The sequence below is a fragment of the Protopterus annectens genome, chromosome 7.part1 (assembly GCF_019279795.1).
Source record: "Protopterus annectens isolate FY-2018-M chromosome 7.part1, PAN1.0, whole genome shotgun sequence".
Classification (NCBI taxonomy): Eukaryota; Metazoa; Chordata; order Ceratodontiformes; family Protopteridae; genus Protopterus; species Protopterus annectens.
The window spans coordinates 334,898,372-334,921,753 of NC_056740.1; the positions used below are offsets into that span (position 1 = coordinate 334,898,372).

Consider the following 23,382-nt stretch of genomic DNA (forward strand, 5'->3'; position numbering starts at 1 on the left):
AACCCTTTGGGGTGTGGAAGGAGAATTTGTACCCCTGAGACACAATGTTCAGAACCCATTGTCCTTGGTAATGGTGGCCCAGGTGCTTGAGTGAAAGGAGAGTTTTCCTCCTAGGGTATGTGAAGGTGGGCCGAGGATAGGTCTGGAGGAAGCAAGTCATTGTGAGTTCTTACCATACGGGGGTAAGCTTAGAATTCCCTAGTTTTAAAGTGCAGGTAGTCCACTGTTTAGATCTCTGCAACCCCTGGGGCTGCTGTCTGGGGGTCTGTTTCCACGGGGCCTAGGCTGGCCCTGTTTATTTGGAGCAGGAAAGGACCAGTGCTTGGAGGGAAAATGCCTGCTGAACCTAGGGGGCTGGATCTGTAAGCAATCTTTAACTGTCTGCATAGATTTTGCTTTTCTTCCATCTTTTTTTAAGACCTCTTCTGCTTTAGTGCCAAATAGGTTATCTTTGTGCAAGGGTGCATCCAACAATTTTGACTTGACATGGTCTGGCAGGGGTTGTTCCTTAAGCCACGCATGCCTTCTAATGACAGATCCAGTGACTGCTGCCCTGCAAGAAGCTTCTAGGGCATCAAAACCACAATGCAAAGTGTGTTTAGTTACCTGACTTGCAGAATGCATTAAGTCTTGCAAATCTATAGATTCTGCCCATGCAGAAGAGGAGGATATTTTTTTTAAGGAGTTCCAAGGTATGTTGCTGATATTTAAGCATATGGAACTGACAATTTAGTTCCCTAATAGCAAGAGTAGCTGAGGTGTATACTTTCTTACTCCATCTGTCCAGTGCTCGGGAATCCCCATCTGAGGGGGGTGGGATTCTTAGCAGAGGTTGCTTTAATCCCTTTTGGTCAGCTGTAGGATTTTTAAACAGATATTTGCAAGAGTCAGGGACTCTGTAGTACCTGTCTGGTTTTCTGGGAGCAGGAGGGAAGGTGTCTGGAGTCGAGCTGGATGCAAGGAAAACATCATCCACCACATCTAGGACTGGGGGGATGGATAAGGGTCTGTGTTATGGAAGATTCAGGAACTCTCAGTCTCTTTTTAAACCGAGGGTAGTCTTGACTCTCCCATTGGAAATACTCCCTTAAGGTATGCAGGGTTTCCCCAAAGGAGAAATCCTCTTGGGGAGAGGCTGAAAGAATGGATTCATCTGCATCAAAATCCTTATATGTGGAGAGGGGCTGCATGACTTCATAGTCAGATGCATCAGCTTCATCTGATTCTTGTTCAGACAAAACTACTGGAGACAGATCTCTTTTCCTTTTTAAGGAAGTGGCTTGGCTTCACCTAATTAGCATGATAAGGTCTTCTGCCATTTTAAGCATTTGAGACTGAGGCAAGGGAGCAGGTGCCTGAGAATGGGCAGTCTGTTTCTTTGGTGTGGTTTGACCCCTGGGCCTAAGAAACTTGGGCTGTTTTCAAAAGAACAGTAGTCGCAAAAGAAGGTGTCTGTGTCAGGATTCGTGGTGCGAAGGACTTTCTCGGAAGCCGGTGCCTGCACAGCGGCTCCGGACCCATCCAAGGGAGAGACGACTGTAGGATCCTTAGAGTTCTGAGGCATACCGGACTCCGAAAGGGTCTCGGTAGCGGCCTGCGAATTAACTGAAGTGGGCATCAGGGGCTGCGAAAGCGCCTCACTGAGTTCTGGAGGACTGACCGCCTTAACGGAAGCATCGTCGGAAACTCTGGTCCTGTGTGGTCTGTCTCTGTTTTTATCTTTACTTTTTTCAAAAGATCTGCTGTCAGATGGGCTTACAGAGGCCATACCGGAATTCAAGGACTGTAAACGGAATTATCTGGCTACAATAAGGGCCCGACAATGGATAGTTCTGGCGTTAAACAAAGCACAGAAGCGGCAATGAGGGACATCATTTTCTGGGACTAGACAAGTGACAGAGTGGAAGTCTCAGTGTGGTATTTGCTTTCCACAGGTGAGACAACTTTTTCTGACACCGGTTACTGCAACTAAAAAGGATCCCCAACAGGGTACTTAGCTTTCGAAGATTTCAACTTCAATTCGGAAACGAAAACTCAGGTAGCGGCCGCCCGGCACTCATGTGAACTGCTTCTGCTTCGGGCTCCACTGCAAGAAAGACTGATGTAATGGCGTCGGTTGCCTTCCTTTATACCACTGATGACCTGACATCAGTCTTCAAGTGACAGCAACTGACGCAGAAATACTAAGTCTCTGGTATTCAGGCCAGCCGAGGGCTACCCTGGAAGGGATAACCCAAATGTGATAATTGCAACAGTGAAACACGAAGAACATCAAGGCATCAGAGGCACTCTACCAGCTTCTGGAAAGTGACTCAGTAGGTGGCACAAAAGCAATATTAGGTTGCAAGGCAAAAACAGAAAGATAAAGAAAATAGACACCCTTCATAAGGGATGCCAGCGCCAACCTGCTCACCAGCCCACAAGACAGCAAAGGCAGATGTAAGGAGTACTTCCAGCAGCTTCTGAATAAAGAAAATCCTGCAGAAGCTGTACCGCCCCAGACACAGCCTATGATGAGAGGAGGAGCCCACCAAAGAAGTAAGAACAGCACTAAGGAAAATGAAGTCATGGAAAGCAGCGGGCTCAGATGAGGTCACAGCAGGTATGATAAAGATGATGGGTGAGATAGGGGAGAAATGGCTTCTAGGAGTACTCATAGTATGATGGAGAGAAAGGAACATCCCAGATGACTGGAGAATAAGCATACTAATGCCAGTGTTAAAAGAACAAAGGGGACATTCACAACTATGGCAGTACAACGGTATCAAACTCGTCACATTGCATGAAAGTTCTGGAGAGGGTGTCAAATAAGTAAATATGCAGAGTAGCAAAAAGTAAGATGGGAGATGGACAGTTCGGATTCATATCATGATGCAGCACAAGTGACCTTATGCTTGCAGTGAGACAGATAGTTGAAAAGAAACTAGAGATGAAGAAAAAGTCCAACTTGGCAGTTCTAGACTTGGAGAAAGCATATGACAAGATCCCAAGAGAGCTGATGTAGGAAGTCCGGCGGTAGTTCAAATTCCCAGAAACACTGGTAGAATTAGTGCAAGCTATATACAAGAAGCCAATGACTCAAGTACAAACAGTGTTCGGTCTTACAGAGGAGTTCACAGTGGGAGTGGGTGTGCACCAGGGCTCAGCTCTGAGCCCACTGCTGTGATACTGATGACAGACTACATTAGCAAACAGGTCAGACAGGACAGATCAATAAAGTTGCTGTACAGAGACATGGCATTACAGGCAGACTCCAAACAAGAACTTCAGCAAAGAATAGGGGAATGGAATGCAAAACTGAAGGCACAGTGGATGAATCTGAGTCCAGGAAAAATGGTGAAAACAGGTTACTAGATTTAAGGATCCGGGAGGGTAGGTTGAGGAGAAGGGAAGTCTGAATGAGGAGGTCAAAGCTAGAATTAGAGAGGATGCAGCCAAATGGCACAAAGTGTCAAAACACCTTTTTTGGACTTCTGTCATTTGAGCAGCATCCCACTTGAAGTACTCCCTCATTTAAGTAATTGTTTCCCCAAAGGTGATGTCCTCGGGGGGGGGGGGGATCTCCCTCCAGGGAGTCCTCATCTGGGGGGTAAAAGTCCAAAGGGGAAGCTATTTCAGAGGAGTAGATGACCGACTCATTGGAAGAGGAGGATGAGGAGTCCTCCTCCTGGTTATGGGTAGAAGGGATGGAGGGGCTGATGACAGGCAATGTGGCTGCTGTGGATGCTGAAAGCCTAAGGACCATAATGGCCTGCAGCAAGGACTAGGAGGAGTGCTAGTCTGGTTACTCCTCAGAGGAAGCAGACATGTGTTGAGTTTTTTGTTCCCTTTTCAGAGGACGTGACTTAGCAGATATAGAGGGCCTACTTTCAGGGATCCGGCCTGTGAATGAGGAATATGATTCCTGGACCATGGATGGCCGTCTAGTGGAGCCTGGTTCCCCCTCGATCTTGGCCAACATGGGAACAGCCTCCGAGGATGTGCCTACCTGTGCTTCCAAAGTGGCTTCCCGAGGGTAGTCGCTGAAGACGCCGGATCCCTCAACTCCTATATTTGTGGTTGGCAGGATATACGATGATGGAGGGGTAGAAATAAGCAGCCTTGCAACTTTGGCTTTCTTTTTAGGCAGCTCTGCCTCGATGGCCAACTCCGGATCCATATGTAGGGCTAATCGTTTTAACCTCTGGCTCTCGAGGTACAGATTTAGGGCTGCCAGATGACTACGGACAGTTTTCAGTACAAACGACTGGCAGATGCTACAGGTGGTGTGGTCGTGTTCCCGGTCTAAACAGACAAAGTTCATGGTTATCTTTTTTGCAGAATGTGACATTCGCACCTACATTTCCCCTTCCTAGCAGACATCGGCTAAGAAATCAAGCAACAACCAAAGCTCAAGCAAAAATAAAAAGTTTCACCAACAATGTACTTATCTTTAGATGTCTTGAAGACAACGGAGCGAAGTGATCAATCTGGCGTTCGACTGCTTTAGAGAAGTTCTGGGGTCTGTGTGTGCAGATGTCACATTTAAGGCCACTGGTTTATGGCCCTGCGTGTGACATCCCAGGCCCTAGCAACAACCAGGCTTAAGCTTTTGCATAGGAGCCGACGTTCGGGGTCACTTGAAGCGAAGGACCTCACAGCAAGACTACTGCAACACGAGAGTAGAAGAACATATATTATAAACATACACACAATATATATCACTTTGGTATGACTTAGTGAATCTACTTTTCACTGAATTACAATTCAATGAAAACCTTTAATTAAAATAACACTTCACTAAAAAATAAATTCCCTGAAAGTAATTTCACTGGAAATACTTGACATCCACTACTAACTTCAGACACACTTTGCCTGAATAGTGGTAGTGTTATAGAAAGTACTTTTCTTAAGGTAAAGTGCTGGGTTGGAGTTGGCACACATTAGTAATGATGGGTGGAAGGCTTCAACCCTAACCCCAAATTTTCAAGTTATGTATATTTACAGACACTAACCAAGAGACTCTGAGTGTGCTCTTAAGTGATGTAACCTAGGAAATATACTATGCAACATTTCACTGCAAGCAAGTGATCTCTCCATATGTCTGCTTGACCATGAGGACTTATGGGCAGCATTCTCATACCCGACAAAAATTTATATTCTAAACATCTCTCCATATTTTAACACAGAGAAACAAAACCTACATTAACTAATTGTAGCAGAGATCCAGAAATAAAGTCAAATATGCATTTTGAAGAATTAAATGACTAGTAGCCTAGAAGCATCAGCAGGATTAACTTAAAAGGATACCAGAGACAAAATCTTGGATTATTACAGAATAGTGAAAGATATATGTTTGGACAAGATACACAAGAATATAGGCTTTACAGTGGTTTGTTTTATCTATGGTTGGGTATATGGTCTATTTGTCCACCCTCCACCAAATGACCTGTCAAAATCAAAGCAGACTACAAATTTCATCTGGGAGGGTTGGAAACAACTGGTCAGTTGGAAGATTCTAATATTAGCCCCACTGCAAGGTGGGTTGGCAATCTCCAATTCTGAATTACAGCACCAGCAAAAACAAAAGTGTTTTTAGCTTGTCAAAAGCGATTAAGCCTGCCTGAAAAGATACAACTGGGTACCAACTTCAACTCTAGGATGCTTACAGGAAGGTAAGACCAAGGACAGAGAGTTGGAAACACTACTGACACAGTGAACATGCTCGAACAGCTACATTTATGTTAAGCTCCTAACACAACAGTACTGAGTTCATTGTGCTGTTCGATGCTGCATTAGTAGTGAGCAAGACAAATACTATATGTACCTACCTTGGCCAATAACTTTGCTGCATTCTGCAGATACTGCCAGTCAATCCACGTCCCTAAATTATTCATTACCCGTTCCTGGATTTTTTCCTGAATTCGCTGATATGTTTGTGCTTCCAGTTGCAAGCTTTTGTTGTGATTCTCCCACTAAATCAAAATGAAAACATACAAATTTAACAAGAAATCATAGAAGCAAAAGTATGGCCTATATCATGTGGTCTGATCAGAAGAAAACATTACAAAGAACGGGAATTAAGACATTTTAAGCATGCAAAGCTAAAGGGTTCAACTGCAGTAGGGACATCTGAAACACAACCGCAAAGAAAAAATAAATAAATAAAATACACTGCTTGAAAGAAAATATTATTTGCAGGTACACTATCTACAACACAACTGGTGTGTGTGTGTGTGTGTGTGTGTCTGGCGTGGGGAGTAGGTGAAGCCTCTATATTCAACCAATGTAATCAACATAAAGATCAAAAATATCCTGGAGAAAAATAAAATAACTTGCAGTGTTATAAGATAGTACTGCATTTTATTTTTTCTGTTTTATTGTTTCATTGAATATTGTGTTAAAAATAGTACTGCGTTTATCTGCTTGTTTCACTGAAAATTGTGAGCTCGCTCTCTGTCTGCAGTTAGTTTTCCCACCCACCCTCTCTGTTCTTGTTGTGGTATTAATAATCTTGGTGGCTTTGGAACTGACCGCCCCTCCTGTAAATTTGTGTTTGAACCCTCCTCCTGGGCCCATCTCATTTGCTCACTCAACCGAGTACAGTGAGATCATATTTTGATTTCAGACACTCCTACCATTCCCATCTGTTCAGCTCTATCCTAGTCTAGTCTCATTAGCTCATCCTGCCTAATACAGAGCGAACATTTGAGTAGGTATACCCAACTTAGGCCCTGGACTTGTCTGATTGAAGACTGTTGGAACAGTACTAAGTTCTGAGGTTTTTTACTGGCTAATTGGGTAATTTGTTTAAATTGGTTTGCTTGTTTTCTATTTAAAAAAAAAATAAAAATTGCACTTTATCTGCTTTTACTGTATTTATGTTTCTTCCTACTTCATTACCTTATTTTGCTTTTGCCTCTTCTTAAAAGTACTCAATTGTGTTTATTCTGCTGCATTTATTACTGCTTGGAAGTAGCCTGATTAAATTGTAACTGTTATTCTAAGTCTTTTGGTTGGGCGGCCACGGTGGTGCAGTGGTTAGCATTGCCACCTCACAGCAAGAGGTTCTCCGGTTCAATCCTTGGCTGGGGTGCCTTCTGTGCGGAGTCTGCATGTCCTCCCTGTGATCGCGTGGGTTTCCTCCCACATCCCAAAGACATGCTGCAGGTGGACTGGACACACTAAATTGGCCCTAGGTGCGAGTCCGTGTGTGCCTTCTGTGGAAGGTTGGGCGCCGGGCTGGCAACTCGACACTGTAAAACTCCACTGCCAATTATGAGCGGACAGGTGATCTGCTGTGGCGACCCCTAACCGGGAAAAGCCGAAAGAAGAATAAGATTTCAAGTCTTTTGGTTAAAGCACTTGGGTTTCAGACCACTTGTTTTACATTAAGAAGGTTTGTGGCCTGCACTCTTGTGGGAGGAGAGGCTAGATTCTGCCCTTCTGAGCTGGGAATTTCTGGTTAAAGGCTTACTGTGCCTGCTTATTTGGACTGCTTTTCTGATATTGGTGCACCTTGTCTGCTGTAGCATAGACTAGATTCAGGCCTGCTGAATCTAGCTTTGTTTGTATAACTTGAGCACTAATCCAGGCCATCTTTTTTGGAGAAGGTTCCCCTGCACCCTAGTGGCAGGAGTGTGCAGTTAGAACTGGTCTGATTGAAGACTGCTGGAACAGGGCTCAGTTTTGAGTGTTTTTACTGATTAACTGGGAAATTTGTTCAAATCAGTTTGCTCGTTTTCTATTGTTATATTTTAATGTAATTGTCTCTTCCCACTTTATTACCTTATTTTGCTTGTGCTTCTTCTTTAATGTGCTCAATTGTATTATTATGCTGCAGTTATTACTGCTTGGTAGTAGCCTGATTAAATTGTAACTTATTCTAAGCCTTTTGGTTTAAGCACTTGGGCTTCATACCGGTTGTTTTACATTAAGAAGGTTTGTGGACTGCAGTGTTGTGACCGGACAGGTAGCTTACATCCTAAGTTGGGAAATGCTGATTAAAGGCTCAGTGTCTGTTATTCTAAAAGTGCATTAGTTCTGGTTTAAGCACTTGGGCTTCAGGCCAGTTATTTTACATTAAGAAGGTTTGTGGTCTGCAGTCTTGTGGGAGGAGAGGCTAGATTCTGCCCTTCTGAGCTGGGAATTTCTGGTTAAAGGCTTATTGTGCCTCCTTATTTGAACCGTTTCTTTCTGAAATTTGTGCACCTCGTTTGCTGTAGCTCAGAAGTTAGTAGTTTACTGGCTATTTTGGGCTAATTTCCACCTTTCATTTCCCTGCTATAAAAACCACATTTGCGCCTTGTTTGCTCTTGTATTTAGTTCAGCAAGTGCCTGCCAGGTGTCCTGCAGAGTTCTACAGCAGCAGAGACAAAAGAGAGACTTTGGAGTGATTAAGTATAATTTTTCTGCATTTTCTTGCTGTCTAACTAATTCCACCTAAAACACCACTTTTTTAGCGTTTCAGTGATTTAAAAAACTTGTCTCTGCTACATATTGCACTTATTTGCTGCCTGCACTTGAACTAAGTCGTTTTTGTGTTTAAATAATCTGTTCAACTATTGTACGCTACACACTAAAGTGTGATAGCCATTTCTGTACATTTAAAGTGTTTTTTCGATTGTATCTGCTTTATTTTCTGAAAAAAAAAACAACCCCCCCCCCAAAATATACTTGTTTCCTGCCTTTCTGAACTAGTACACTCCAGTTTCCAGGTTATTCCTGAATTCAGGGCTGTGTTACAAGTTTCTGTGTAGCCTGTACCTTACTTGGATAGGTTCATAGGTTCATACTAGGCTATCTGCCCTAGGGCATTTATAAGCCTAGCCAGAATGTGTTTGGCTTTCTCCACCCATTTTAAATTTATTTTGCTATGCCCTTTTTCGAGGTTAGTATACTGAGCCTCTGTCTAACAGTGACACAGAAGTGATACCCGGGGTAAACCTACGATCCCCCATCCACTCATCAAGATTCCTCTTGAAGAGAGTCAATGAGGGACTCTGCCTAACCTGGACTGGGATTTTATTCCAGAGTGAAGGGAGCCTCTGAGTTATGAATCTGTCCCTCCAGCATGTCCTATTTATTTCAGTGCTGAGGTTCAAGTCTCGAGCGCGTAGCTCGATGGGATTTGGATTTTCTGAGGTGCAGCATGTCCATTAATTCCGGGTTGGACATGGCTTTATACGTCAGGCACAGATCGCCTCTGAACAGGCGGTATGCCACTGAGTAGAGCTGGAGTTTCTTTAACCGGGCAGCATATGGCATCTGTTTGAGCCCTTTGATCCTCTTGGTGAGGTACTTTTGGGGTCTTTCCAGTTGCTGCAGGTGTCTGGTAAGGTACATCCCAAAAGGGGCATTGTACTCAATTATGGGCCTGATGAGGGATGAGTAAAGAGGCACAATGACCTCCCCTGATCTAGATGCGAATCCCTTCATGATTAGGTGGGCTACATAAAATGTTTTTCTAACCACTTTGGCCACATGGTTGTCAAATGAGAGATTGCCATCAACTTGGCTCCCCAGGTCCCTAATTACTTCTTCTGTACTTAATGGATTACCACCTATGTGGTAATTTGTGGGCACTTTGTTTTTGCCAAAGGGGATGATTATACACTTTTTGGCATTAAGCTTGAGGCCATTGCTCTGGCACCAGTTGTCTGTTTCTATGAGGCCCTTTTGGAGGATGCTTGTGTCGGCTGGAGAGTCGATTATGGCGCCCAGTTTGCAATCAACTGCGAACTTGGTCAGCCACAGTCCTTCCGTGTTGGTCTGTACCTCCGAGAAATATATACCGAATAAGAGAGGTCCCAGGACTGAGCCTTGTGGGACACCACTTGTAACTGGTTTGGAGTCTGACATGGCTCCAGCAATTCTAACCATGTGGGTTCTGTCCTTGAGCCAGTTTGCAATCCATCTAGTGACATAGGGGTTTATATTTAAGCTGGTGAGCTTATCTATAACGCCCGAGTGGGGTATTGTATCGAAGGCTTTTGCGAGGTCCAGGTAGGCTGTGTGGATCACCTTCCCCTTGTCAATGGCCTTGGTGACTGTTTCAAAGAAATCAACCAGGTTTAAGAGGCAGGATCTGCCCTTAACAAAGCCGAACTTTGTAGGATCCAGTGTCTGTAGGTCCCCAATATCTTTATTTAGGAGGTCCATGATGATCCTTTCCATAGCTTTGCAGACCAAACTAGTCAGGCTTATGGGGCGATAGTTTCCAGGATCCGTTGAGGCACCACCTTTATGGAGAGGGACCACTGTTGTTGTACGCCACTCTTTGGGCACATATCCTGTAGTAAAGGCTGAGATTGAACAGTAGTTTTATGTTTGGGTTTAGCTCTTCTTGGAGTTCATGTAGGACACAGCCCGGGACACCGTCTGGTCCCATTGATGCTGTGTTTTTTTTGCTTTGGAGAGGGCGGTTCTTACCTGAGCATCTGAGATGTCAGGGGGGCAGCACTCTGCTGGGATAGATATTTGCCCTTTTGGTGGGAGAAGTTTGCTGAACCTGTCAGCTAGGATGTTGGCAATGTCTGTGGGTTCAGTGTATTTTTTGTCATTTTGGACTAATTCTGAGCATATCTGGAAATTACCACCCAGGTTCCTAACATAACTGAAGAAAGCCCTGTGATTATCCTTAGTGTCCTGTGCAATTTTTCTCTCAAAGCTGGCCTTAGACAATTTTATGAGTGCCCGTAGTTTTTTGCTAATACTGATCAGTGATGCCTTCCCTTTTTGGGATTTTGCTCTATCATTTAAGTAGCTTCCTCCTTCTATTGTACAGTTTGTTTATGGCTGGGGTCCACCAGACAGGACGCCTGCCTTTGGAGGATTGGGTCTTGGTTTTATTTGTGATCGCATGATCCATGCATTCCTGAAGGTGTTCATAGAATCCGTTTATAAAGGATTCTGCGGTCTGGGCCATATTTTCCACAGGCCCGGGGGCTTTGAAGGATTCCACCTCGGTTTTTAGGAGTGTGAAATTTGCTTTAGAGAAGTTTTTCACTGTGGTTTTCTGGGCAGGGGGTTGGGTCGGGATGTGAATATCCAGTGAGATTAGTTTATGGTCTGATCTTACCAATGAGGGATACACTTCTGGTCTGGAGCATAGAGTCCCCATGTTGGTGATGATCAGGTCCAGTATGTTTTCCCCTCTTGTGGGAGTGGTAACAAGTTGTTCCATAGCATTTGAGTTTATAAATTCTAGGAACCTTTAGGCTAGGGTGTTGGAGCTAGAGTAATGCTCCCAGTCTGTGTTTGGGTAGTTGAAGTCGCCCATTATAATGGTGTTTGGAGAGACCTTCATATTTTCCAGTGTTCTCAGGAAGGCCGAGTGGGGTTCCTGGGTTTGGGAGGGTGGTCTGTAGCAGGCTATAAACTGGAAGGCAGTTTTACCCACTGTTAGTTGCACATGGATAGTCTCTGATGCTTTGTGCTTTGCCACCAACCTGGAGGTGTGGGTATCTTTGATGAATATCGATACTCCCCCTCCTTTTGTGGTTTGGTCCAAGTTTTGGGGCCGAAAAGCATGGTATGAGGTATAACCTGGTAGTGCTGGGGTGCTCTCGGGAGCCCTGAACCAGGTTTCTGTTACTGCACAGATATCGATGTTCTCCATGCTAAGGAGAGTTTCGTGTGCATCTTTAGGTTTAGACTTCTGGCGTTGAGTAGCATTACTCTTAGTTTCTTATCCCTTGTGATACCTATGGAGGTGGGTTTGTCTTTTGAGCCTTGCCTAAAAAAGGCACTATGGGGGTAGCAAGAGCCTTTGCTAATATCCGAAAGCCCAGGGGTGACAGGTGCAAGCCGTCCCTAGCGAAGCATCGTGGCTTGTCGAGCATGTCATCACAAGCTGACAGGCACTGGATCCCCTTTGAATGACACCAGTACTTAAGCCAATTGTTGAAATTGATCATCTTGTCTTCATATTGTGGCATCATTCTTGGTGAGGGTAAGATGCTACTCAAGGTCAGGGTCATACCAGCCTGGGCTACTTGCTCAGAGAGCTCCTCTATGTCTCTTTTCATGTAGTCCAGGGAGGTATGTCTCAGGTCATTCACACCAGCATGGATAATGACAGAGTCATATTTGTACTTGCCTTGGAGTGACCTGAGTGCTTGTGTTATGTGGCGGATCCTAGCGCCCGACAGGCTGCTCACCGTGACCCTCTCCTTGTTCAGCCTGGTGAGCGGGACGGCAGTGTGCCTGACGATAGAGTCACCTATTACAAATGTATCAGGTGTGTTGTTTAGTCTTAAGGGCTGTGACTGTTCGGCACACTGGCTTTGTGAGATATGTGTTGCATGTGTTTTGTTTTGGGGTAGCGGTTGCTTGGGTGTCTGCTTTGGAGGTCTCTGCTGCTTAGGCAGATCTTTATTTAGAGCCTCCGAGTATGTTTTTGTGTGATTATGTGTTTGGTTTGCTGTCGTGGTAGGTCTATGTGAGACTGGAATTGTAGTGAGTGTGGTTTCCTTCTCCTCTTGACTAGTTATGCCAGTACTGAGTTGAGAGAGCTTAGCCTCCAGTTTGGCTATATGGTTGCATCTCTCACATGTGTTGGAATTTGTTGGGAGGAGGAGAGGGTTGTCTGTGTACATGAGGCAGTTGTAACATTGCCTCAAGATTCCCAGATTCACCAGCTGGACCAGAGAAGAGATTGACAACTGACCTTTGGACATGCTAGAATAATATTGGGAATTCCTTTATAACTGAAACCAAGGGCCAGTGGGGAGTGAGGGTGTAGTGCTTTTAATTTTTAGTGCTGACTTATATAATTGCTTTAGTGAGCAAGTGCCAGGTAACTTAAGTGCAATGTGTTACAGGTAACTTAAATGCAAAAACGACAAACAGTAACTTTCTTTCAAGTGAAACAAGGAAATAAGTACAGTAAGCAATGCAGATATCACTAGTGATCCACAGAAGCGCTGAGAAGCTGCATATTAGGTGGAATTAGCATTCCAGGGAAATAACAAGCAAACAAACAAGCATATAAACAAAGCTAGATTCAGCAGGCCTGGATCTAGTCTATGCTACAGCAAACAAGGTGTACCAATTTCAGTAAGATACAGTTCAAATATTCAGGCACTATAAACCTTTAACCAGAAATTCCCAGCTCATAAGGGCAGAGTCCAGCCTCTTCTCCCACAAGAGTGCAGACCACAAACCTTCTTAATATAAAATAACTGGTCTGAAGCCCAAGTGCTTAAACCAGAACTAATACACTTTAAGAATAACAGACACTGGGCTCTCAATCAGCAGTTCCCAACTTAGAAGGATGAAAGCTACCTGTCCTGCCACCACAGTGCATGCCACAAATCTTGCTAATGTAAAACAACTGGTCTGAAGCCCAAGTGCTTAATCCAAAAGACTTAGAATGATAGCTACACTTTAATCAAGTTACTACCAAGCAGTAATAAATACAATTGAATACTTTAGAGAATGCCTGGATTAGTGCTCAAGTTACACAAACAAAGCTAGATCCAGCAGGCCCGAATCCAGTCTATGCCACAGCAAACAAGGTGCACCAACTTCAGTAAGAAGCAGTTCAGACATGCATGCATAGATAGAAGGATGTTTCTCTGTTCACCTGAGACAGGGGAGCTTTGAGCAGCCCATCTGTCCCTGGAGGAGTGTTTTCAGTCCAGAAGTTGGCCATTTTGGGCTAATTTCTCTCTCTTTCATTTCCCTGATATAAAAAACGCATTTGTGCGGTTTTGCGCACCGGGCAGTGTCGGTTAGCTAGGGTTAAACTATTCCCAGTTCCACGAAGTCTACTCTTCAATTTTTCCCTTGGAGTTAGACAAATTTTCATCTTAAGCACTCAAACCATTCATTTCGCAGCCCAGCACTTGCTCATAACTCATAGCAAGCGCTAATTAACCCTTGCACTAGACCCATCCCCTTTACTGTCCAGAAGGACAAGGCTCTCTATTCGTCCCTACCAGCCAATCAGTAAAACAGCTCACTTTGCCTAGTCAGGCATGTCCAAAGGGCAGTTTCAGATGTACTCTCCAGTCCAACTGGTGAATCTGGACATTTTGAGGCAATGTTACAACTGCCTCATGTACAGAGACAACCCTCTCCTGATACCACCAAAGACTAATATATGCGAGAGATGCAATTGTACAGCCAAACTGGAGGCAAAGCTCTCTCAACCCAAGACTGGCACTGACAAGTCGAGAGGATAACAAATACTTGCAACACACCACTAGTCTCACACAGACCTATTAAACCAACACCGGCAAATAACACACAAAAACATACTCGGAGGCTCTAAATAAAAACCAGCAAATGCAACAGAGACTTCCAAAGCACACATCCAAGTAACCTCCACACCACATCACAAACCATGAAACACATACTTCACATAATCAGTGTGCCACGCAATCACAGCCCTTAATGCAAAATAACATACCCAACACACTAGTAATAGGCGACTCTATAGTCAGGCACACTGATGTCCCACTAACTAGGCTGAACAAAGAGAAGGTTACAGTTAGCTGCCTGTCAGGTGCCAGGATCTGCCACATAACACACGCACTGAGGTAGCTCCAGAACAAGTACAAATACGACTCTGTCATTGTCCATGTTGGTATGAATGACCTGAGACGTACCTCCCTGGACTACATGGAGACATGGAAGAGATCTGAGCTCGCTGATCAGGTAGCCCATGCCAGTATGACCCTGACCCTGAGTAGCATTCTGCCCTCACCAAGAATGATGCCACAGTATAAAGAAAAAATGACCAATTTCAACAATTGGCTAAGTTTCTGGTGTCATTCAAAGGGGATCCAGTATCTGTCTGCCTGGGATGACATGCTCGACAAGCCACGTTGCTTCGAAAGAGATGGCTTGCAGTTGTCACCTTTAGGCTTTCGAATACTAGCCAAGGCTTTTGCCAACCCCGTAGTGCCTTTCTTAGACAAGGCTCAAAAGACAAACCCACCACCGTAAATAGCACACATAACCAAAAACCGAGGGTAATGCTACTCAACGCCAGAAGTATAAAATGCAAAATGCATGCACTCGAGGCACTCCTCAGTATAGAGAACATTGATATCTGTGCAGTAACAGAAACCTGGTTTAAGACTCCAGAGAGCACCCCAGCACTACCACGCTATAACTCATACTTTTTGGCCACAGAACCCGGATCGAAACACAAATGCGGGTGTGTATCCATATTGATCAAGGAAACCCACACCTCCAGGTTAGTGGCGCAGCACGATGCCTCAGAGATCATTCATGTCCAACTAACAACGGGCAAAACTGCAATTCAAATTGTAGCTTGCTACAGATCATCCACCATGACCCAGGACCCCCATTCCGCATTTCTGGAGACATTGGAAAATATGAAGGTCCTACCAAACACCTTAATACTGGGTGATTTGAATTACCCAAACAATAACTGGGAGAACTACTCAAGTACTAACTCCCTTGCCCAACGCTTCCTAGAATTTATAAACTCGAACACCCTGGATCAACTGGTCAACACCCCCACCAGAGGTGACAACATATACGATCTTGTCATCACCAACATGGGCAACCGGTGTTCCACACAGGAGGTCAACCCCTCGCTGGTTAGATCAGACCATAGACTAATCACTCTGGATTATCCACATTCTGCCCCCACCCCTCAATCAAGGAAACCACTGCGAAAAATTTTTCAAAAGCAAACTTCACGTTACTCAAGACCAAGGTGGAAAGGTTCACAGCCCCCATGCTAAAGGACAATGCTGTCCAAGCTGCTGAATCCCTTAGAAAGGCACTTTATGAGCACCTGCAAGAATGCATGTATGTGCTATCCCAAGCAGAACCAAGACTCACACCACCAAGAAAAAGAAACCAGTCTGGTGGACCCCTGCCACAAACAAGCTATACAACAGGAGAAGGAAAAGTACAGTTGTGTACCTACCATAAATGTAGATGTTAGAGTGTATTCACTGTTGCAGTCATTACACTTGGGTTATCCTGCTGGCAGGCTACCCGTAGTCGGCCTGAATTCCAAAGTCCAGGTCTGGCATCGGTTGCTGTCACCTCTTCCCTGACGTCAGTGCGCCAGGGGGTATACAAGATGCAGCAGACACCATTTTCTTCAGTTTTTCTTGCCCCAGATGTTAGGTGCCCCTAAAAGGGTAGGCTAAAAACATTGCTTATAAAAATCATGCACTAAAATAAACAATACCTTCATCTACAAGCAAATACACCACATAGGTTGTATAGAATAGAGAAGTACAGATAAGTCCCAGCAAAGAAAGGAAGATGGTGGGTGGGTAACCTGTACTGCAACAGTGAATACACTTGAACATCTACATTTATGGTAGGTACACAACTGTACTACGTTCATTGTGTTTCACTGTTGCAGTCATTACACTTGGGTTGAATCTCAAAGCTGAGGTTGGTCGGCTGGGTCTAAATAGAATTAGGAGTGGCTATGAGGCCCTGCAGAACTGCAGTGGCAAAGCCTGCTCTGGATTTAGAGTAACGAGATAAGTAGTAGTGCTTGGTAAAAGTGTGCACTGAAGTCCAAGTTGCAGCCTCCAAAATAACCTTGGTTGGTACTCCTCTGAGGAAGGCGGATGAGGTGGCTGCTGCCCTGGTCGAATGTGGCCTAATGCCCTTAGGCACTGATTTGCCATGTTGTGAATAGCAGAAACGAATGCAGTGGCCTATCCATTTTGAAATAGTCTGCTTTGAGATAGCCTTTCCTTGTGATCCTGCAGCATACGTCACTAAAAGTTGCTCAGTCCTTCTGAAAGCTTTAGTTTTGTCCAAGTAGAAGTGTAGCGGTCTGTGTATGTCCAAAGAATGCAGAAATCTCTCCCCTTTATTCTGGGGATTTGGATAAAAAGTAGGCAAATGAATGGTTTGATTAAGAGCCACACTGGATAATACCTTTGGCATAAATGTTGGGTTTGTCCTTAGAGAAACCCTGTCCGGATGGAAAAGGATAAAAGGTTCTACAGCCATTAATGCCTGTAACTTGAGACTCTTCTTGCTGAAGTTATTGCTAGGAGCAGAGCTGTTTTCCATGATAAGAATTTTATCTCGGCTGTATTGGCTGGCTCAAAAGGAGGCAATGTGAGCTTTTCCAAGACAAAATTGAGGTCCCATGTAGGTATCGCTGCTCTCCTTGGGGGTCTTATGTTTTTGGCCCCTCTGAGGTATTGTCTTAGCAGTTGTGATGTGAAAAAATAGGTGGTTCCGTATTGTAATGAGCTGAAATGGCAGAGGCATGGATCTTAATTGATGAGAAGGATGGGCCTTTGTCCAGCATCTCAGTTAGGTATTGTAAAATCTGAGGAATATTTGGAACGAGCGGGTCAATTCCTTGTGTCTGGTTCCAAGCACAGAATCTCTTCCATTTTTCTGCATAAGATTTTCTGGTGCTGGGCCTCCTGGCTTCCAAAATAACATCCATAACTGCTTTAGAGAGAGGTGTGTTCTGAGTGGTTATATTATTCGCCATGCAGCCAAATTTAAGGTTCTGAGTTGGCTGTGCAGGATCTGATTGTTTTCTTCGGTCAGAAGATGAGGAATTTGAGGTAAAGTCCAGGCTGGGCGTTGAAACAAGCTCGTTAGGATTGGGTACCAGTGCTGGCGTGGCCAGTCTGGGGAAATCAGTATCATTTTTGGCTTCTCTTGTCTGACCATTACAAGCACCCTGGGGAGGAGAGGCAGTGGAGGAAAGGCATATACTGTAAGGGGTTTCCAGCTGAATGATAACAGCATCCATGTTCCATGCTTGTTTGTGATAAGTCCTTGTACAGAATTTCTGTAGTTGGCAGTCGTGAGGGGAGGCAAATAGATCTATGTCTGGGCATCCCCATCTCCTTGTTATCATGCTGAAGACTTGTGGATCTAGTTTAGTTTCCACTCGTGAGGGTCCATAAGGTTTCTGCTTAGTTCGTCTGCCAGAGTATTTGTCTTTCCTGGCAGGAACTGTGCTTGCAGATGCACTTCATAAGTCAATGCTGTGTTCCACAAAGTCATGGCTTGCCTGCAGAGGGGGTAGGAATGTGTGCCCCCTTGCTTATTTATCACATGACTGTAGTATTGTCCGTCTTTAGCAACAGTTGTCCTGGATGGAGTAGATCCTTGAAGGCTGTCAGGGTATTCTGTACAGCTAGCATCTCTTTTTGAATGATATAAAGATGCATTTGGCTTGCGGGCCAAGTGCCCTGAATACATTTTCCTGCCATGAGCGCCCCCCAGGCATAATCCGATGCATCTGTTGTTAGTGTCTGCCTGGCTGTGGGTAAAGTGAATGGCTGTCCCTTGTTGTGGTGACAGGCCAGTGCCCGCCATCGAAACTCCTGTTGCAGGCAGGGAATGAGGGTAATAAGAAGTTATGTACTCACCATAACGTTCCATCTGAGTAGGTATCTTCATTTGTCTGCAACCTTTGGGATATGGATCCGATCTCGGATCCGAGCCGGCAACTTCTACCACAACATAGATCCGAGCTCCTAGCTCCTCCCTTTACCCATAATCCCTTGCCAACCCTTACTGACCTCAGATCAAGTTTGCCTGATATAACAACTGTTACTGTGCCCCAGAAGGGGCTTATCTAAGACAGATCCTAAACAGAATCATATAGGTCAGGGGGGGAAGGAGGGGGGGATGGTTGCAGACAAATGAAGATACCTACTCAGATGGAACGTTATGGTGAGTACATAACTTCTTAATCTGAAGTAGGCACTTCATTTGTCAGCAAAATTTGGGACAGAGTCCCCAGCTACCTGAATCCTGGGTGGCCGTTATGGAAGAATATTCCGGAGCACTGCAGAGCCAAAGGACGCCCTACCTCTGGAAACAACATCCAGTTTGTAATGGCTGATAAAGGTATGAGATGAAGCCCAACTGGCTGCGGAACAAATATCATCCAAGGGGACCCTAGATCTAAAAGCCGCCGAAGTAGCGACGACCCTAGTAGAATGAGTGTGGACTCCCTGAGGTGCAGGCCTTCCCGAACTCTGATATGCCAAGAGGATACAACTAGCTATCCACCGTGACAGGGTAACTTTAGAAACTGACTTGCCTAAATTGGTTCTGGCAAAGGAGACAAACAACTGGTCAGATCGCCTATGACCAGCAGTTCGATGAATATAAAAACGTAATTGTCTGTGCACATCCAAAGAATGCAGTTTGTACTCTCCTTTGTTCTGCTAGTTGGGAAAGAACACGGGAAGATTAATAGATTGATTAATATTAGCTTCCGAAGATACCTTAGGCAGAAAGGACAGATTGATCCCGAGGTAAACTCTATCCTGATGGAAGGCCAAATACGGCGGTTTGACACAGAGGGCCTGAAGCTCAGAGACCCTGACGTAATCGCCACCAGGAAGGCCATCTTCCAAGAGAGGTATTTAAGATCAACCGTAGCTGCCGGCTCGAAAGTGGGGCTTGTCAAGGCCTGTAGAACCAAAGATAAATCCCATGGGGGTACTACCTCCCTGACCGGAGGTCTGAGAAGGAAGGTACCCTTGAGGAAAGCTTTACAGAGCTTGGAGGTAATTAGTGGGCCCGATTCATGCCCTACATGATAATGCGAAATCGCTGCTAGTTGTACCTTGACTGTAGAGCAGTTAGCCCCCTGATGAAAAAGGGTAGTTAGAAAATCCAAAACCGACGTAAGAGGTGCCGTGAAAGGATCTAGGTGACGGTGCTCCGCCCAGATGGAGAAACGTTTCCACTTACTCCGATAGACCCTTCTGGTGGACGGTTTGTGTGCTGCTATTAGAATGACTTTGACTGGTGAGGAGATTCCGGGAGTCCTTATCAGGAGTGGAACTGGAGCAACCAAGCAGTCAGCTTGAGGTTGACCAGGTTGGGGGTCGGAAGACCCAGAGGGTGAGTAATGAGATCCGGGAGGGGATCCAGAATCCAAGGTGGATGAATCAGGTGAGACCACAGGTACGGGAACCACGTCTGACGAGGCCAGAATGGGGCAATGAGGATCATTTTGCTCCCCAACCGACTGGCTTTCTGTAAGAGTTTCAGCATCATGGGCAATGGAGGGTAAGCATAAAGGAGACCGGGAGGCCAGGCATGTACTAGAGAGTCTCTCGGGGACTCCCCCTGAGGGGGGATTAGAGCGAAGTAACTGTTGCATTTGGTATTTGAGGGAGAGGTAAAAAGATCGCAACAGGGTTGCCCCCATTGGGCAAATATTTGCTCCGCTACTAGAGGATTGAGAGACCATTTGTATGGGGTCAGAATTGAACGACTGAGCCTGTCTGCTAGGATGTTGGGCCGTCCCATAATGTGCGTTGCAACGAGAAAGCGGTTGGTGGATATCGCCCATTCCCACACTCTCATGGCCTCGCGACAGAGGATAAGACCTGGTTCCCCTGTTTGTTGATGTACCAGACAACTGACATGTTGTCCGTATGTACAGCAATCGTCCCAATCGGAAGAAGGCCGTGATGTGCCTGCAACGTCAAAAGCACCGCCCTCATCTCTAGGACATTGATATGCAAGGAGGTCTCTATGTCGTTCCACGTGCCTTGGACCGTTCTGCCTGAATAGTGCCCCCCCACCCCAGGCGAGAGGCGTCCGTGGTCACTGTGGCGACAGGAGGAGGCATCGAGAATGGTCGTCCTGTGTGAAGGCTCAGGGACTGGAGCCACCACACGAGCGACCCTCTGCAAGCCCTGCTTAGGGGAATGGGATGAGACAGGGGGTTGCGAGATGGGGACCATTGCACCTGAAGTGTCCACTGCAGGACCCTCATATTTAGACGGGCTAAGGGCAGCAGAGGAATTGCTGCCGCCATGGACCCTAGAGCCCTCAGGATCAATTCTGCCGGTGGAGCAAGAAGTTGGAGAATGGCCTGAACATGCAACCTCAGGTTCTGAAGCCGATCTGGAGTCAGGAAAGCAAGCATTAGTCTGGAATCCAATCTCGCCCCTATGAAATCTATTACCTGTGTAGGAGCCAGAAAGGATTTGGCCATGTTGACAGTCAAACCTAGGCCTGGAGCAAGATTCAGGAAGTAATCCTTGCCTGAACAGAGCAGATGCCTTGTTGGGGCGATGAGGAGCCAGTCGTCCAGGTACGGAAAGACCCGAATTCCCTGAAGCCTCAGGTGGGCCGCTATAACCGCCAAGACTTTGGTGAACACCCTGGGGGCTGAGGTGAGACCGAAGGGGGGGGCCCTGAACTGAAAGTGACTGGCTCCCAGCCGGAAGCGGAGGAACCTCCTGGAGCGTCTGTCCACAAGAATGTGATAGTACGCATCATTGAGGTCTATCGAGCACATCCGGTCATTCTCCCGTAACAGGGGGAGAATAGATTGCAGCGTGACCATCCTGAACTTTTCTTTGGGTACTGCCAGGTTCAAGAGAGAGAGGTCGAGGATGGACCTCAAGTCCCCAGTCTTTTTTGGCACCAGAAAGAACCTGGAGTAAAACCCTGATCCGAGCTGATCTGAGGGGATGGGTTGGATGGCTCTTTTTTGTAAAAGCTGCTGAATTTCTGTAGCAGCAGCCTCCCCTCTGAATGGGTGGTACGTCGGGGAGCCTTCTGGTTTTGGGGGTTACAATAAAGGGAATTTGGTAACCTCTAGATATGATGCGAAGCACCCAGCGATCTGTTGTTATGGACTCCCACATTGCTAGGTGCCTCGAAAAACGCCCCCCCCCCGACTGCCTCCAGAGTGTAGCAGCTGGGCAACCCCTCAGGGATTCTGCGTGGGCCTCTCAGAGAAGGGTTCTCTGGACCCAAAATTTCTGGGACCCCCTCTGCCTCTAGGGCGGCGTCCTCCCTGTCCTCCTCTGCCACAAGAGGACTGGTTGTCCAGAGCAGACTGGGACTGATGCTATTTCTGGAACCACATCTTCTTCTGACCCTTTTGGTTCTTGGCAAAGGACCTCTGGGGAGCAGAGAAGCGGACTCCGATGGCAGACAAAGTCTTCCCGTCTTTCTCGCTCTGGACTAAAGTGTAGCGAATGGTTTTGCCAAACAGTGCAGAACCATCAAAGGGGGCATTCGCGAATGATGCCTTAAAGGGTTCCGAGAAGTCAAAATGTCGGAGCCAGGCTTGGCGCCTCATTACCAGGCCGGCTCCACCAGCTCTAGCGGCTCCTTCAGTGGTGTGAGACAAGAGCCACATAGAGGTGTTAGAAATGGAACGTAGAGTGGACATTCGGGAGGAGTACAGCTGCTTGTCCCCTTCCGACATTGACTCTGGGGGGGAAGCAGCGTATTCTTTTATTAGATCTCGCTGCATCCGGACGACGTGTGCCATATAGTTCAGCACCCTCATCGAGAAGGTTGCTGAACTGAATGCTCGCTTCCCAAGGCGGTCCATCACCTGAGACTCCTTGCTCCGTGGGTGGACCGCGGAGCTCTCCTGAGCCAACTCCCTCTTGGTGGCCGCCGCCACCAACATGGTATCCACGGGGGGACCTCTGCTCCAGTGGGTTCTTTCTGCAGGGGAACTCAGAATCCTATCTGGGCGCTTGGGGACTGGCTCTACAGTGTCCGGCTCCTTCCAAGCCCTGGTGGAGATAAGGTCCACCAGGGGGTCGGGGAGAGGGGACACCCAAGAGGTAGATGGCCCTGCTTCGAACGCCTCTAGGAATACGGACTCATCGGAGGATGCCTTGGTGGCAGACCACCCTCCCCTAATCCTGAGCATTTCCATGATGTCTCCAAAGGAGACATCCTCGGGGGGTGACCTTGGGAAGCCTTCCCCTTCATCTAAGTCCGTATCTTCCGTAAGGGAGTCGGGGGAGTCCACGTGCCTCCTCTTACACTTAGCCTTGTGATGAACCTCCTCGGGGGGGGGGGGGTTGTCCGAGGAAGTCTCACCAGCAATGTCATGTTCCGAAGGAACACCCAGAGGTGCTGAAGCAGGCTGCCCTAAAGGCCGGGTGATGGTAACCTGAACCAGCTGAGAGGGAGTGCAGGGGGGAGCCGAAGCCAGGACCGGAGGCCCGGATGCACTCAACAGTGCCCTCTCCATCACAGCAAAAGCCAAGGGGGAGCCGCCCTGGATAGGATCCGAGAGTAGACTACCACTCAGATCCGAAGCGGAGACCGGACCCGGGGGCAGAGACCATCGGATCCGAAGGACCCGTGTGCTCCAACCGGGACAGAGCTGAAGACGCACTGAATCGCTCGGATCCGAAGCTCAGCCCACGGCTCCGAGAGGTCGGATCAGACAAGCTCGAGGGACCAGTCGGAGCCGAAGTACCCAGTACTGTCGGCTCCGACTCACCCCCGGATCCAACGTGGCTCGGCTCCAAATGCTCCGAACCCGGAAAGCGGGTCGGAGAAGGAGCGACTGGGGTTGAGCTCCCCCCCAGAGGGGAGGGAGGCAAGAGCACTCCCATCTGCAGCTGGGCCTGGATGAACCTCCTCATCATCCGGTCCATGTCTGCATCTGACATGCTAAAA

General features: G+C 46.5%; 1 protein-coding gene across 3 annotated transcripts in view; it reads right to left on the bottom strand.

The window, feature by feature from the left end:
- Positions 1-23,382, bottom strand: part of ARIH2 (ariadne RBR E3 ubiquitin protein ligase 2) — a 1,499,383-nt gene that overhangs the window by 432,412 nt on the left and 1,043,589 nt on the right. For all 3 annotated transcript variants that reach the window (XM_044078755.1, XM_044078752.1, XM_044078753.1), the window contains exon 12: positions 5,811-5,954. In XM_044078755.1, coding sequence (XP_043934690.1) covers positions 5,811-5,954 — 144 coding nt within the window. The remainder of the gene's footprint in view (positions 1-5,810; positions 5,955-23,382) is intronic.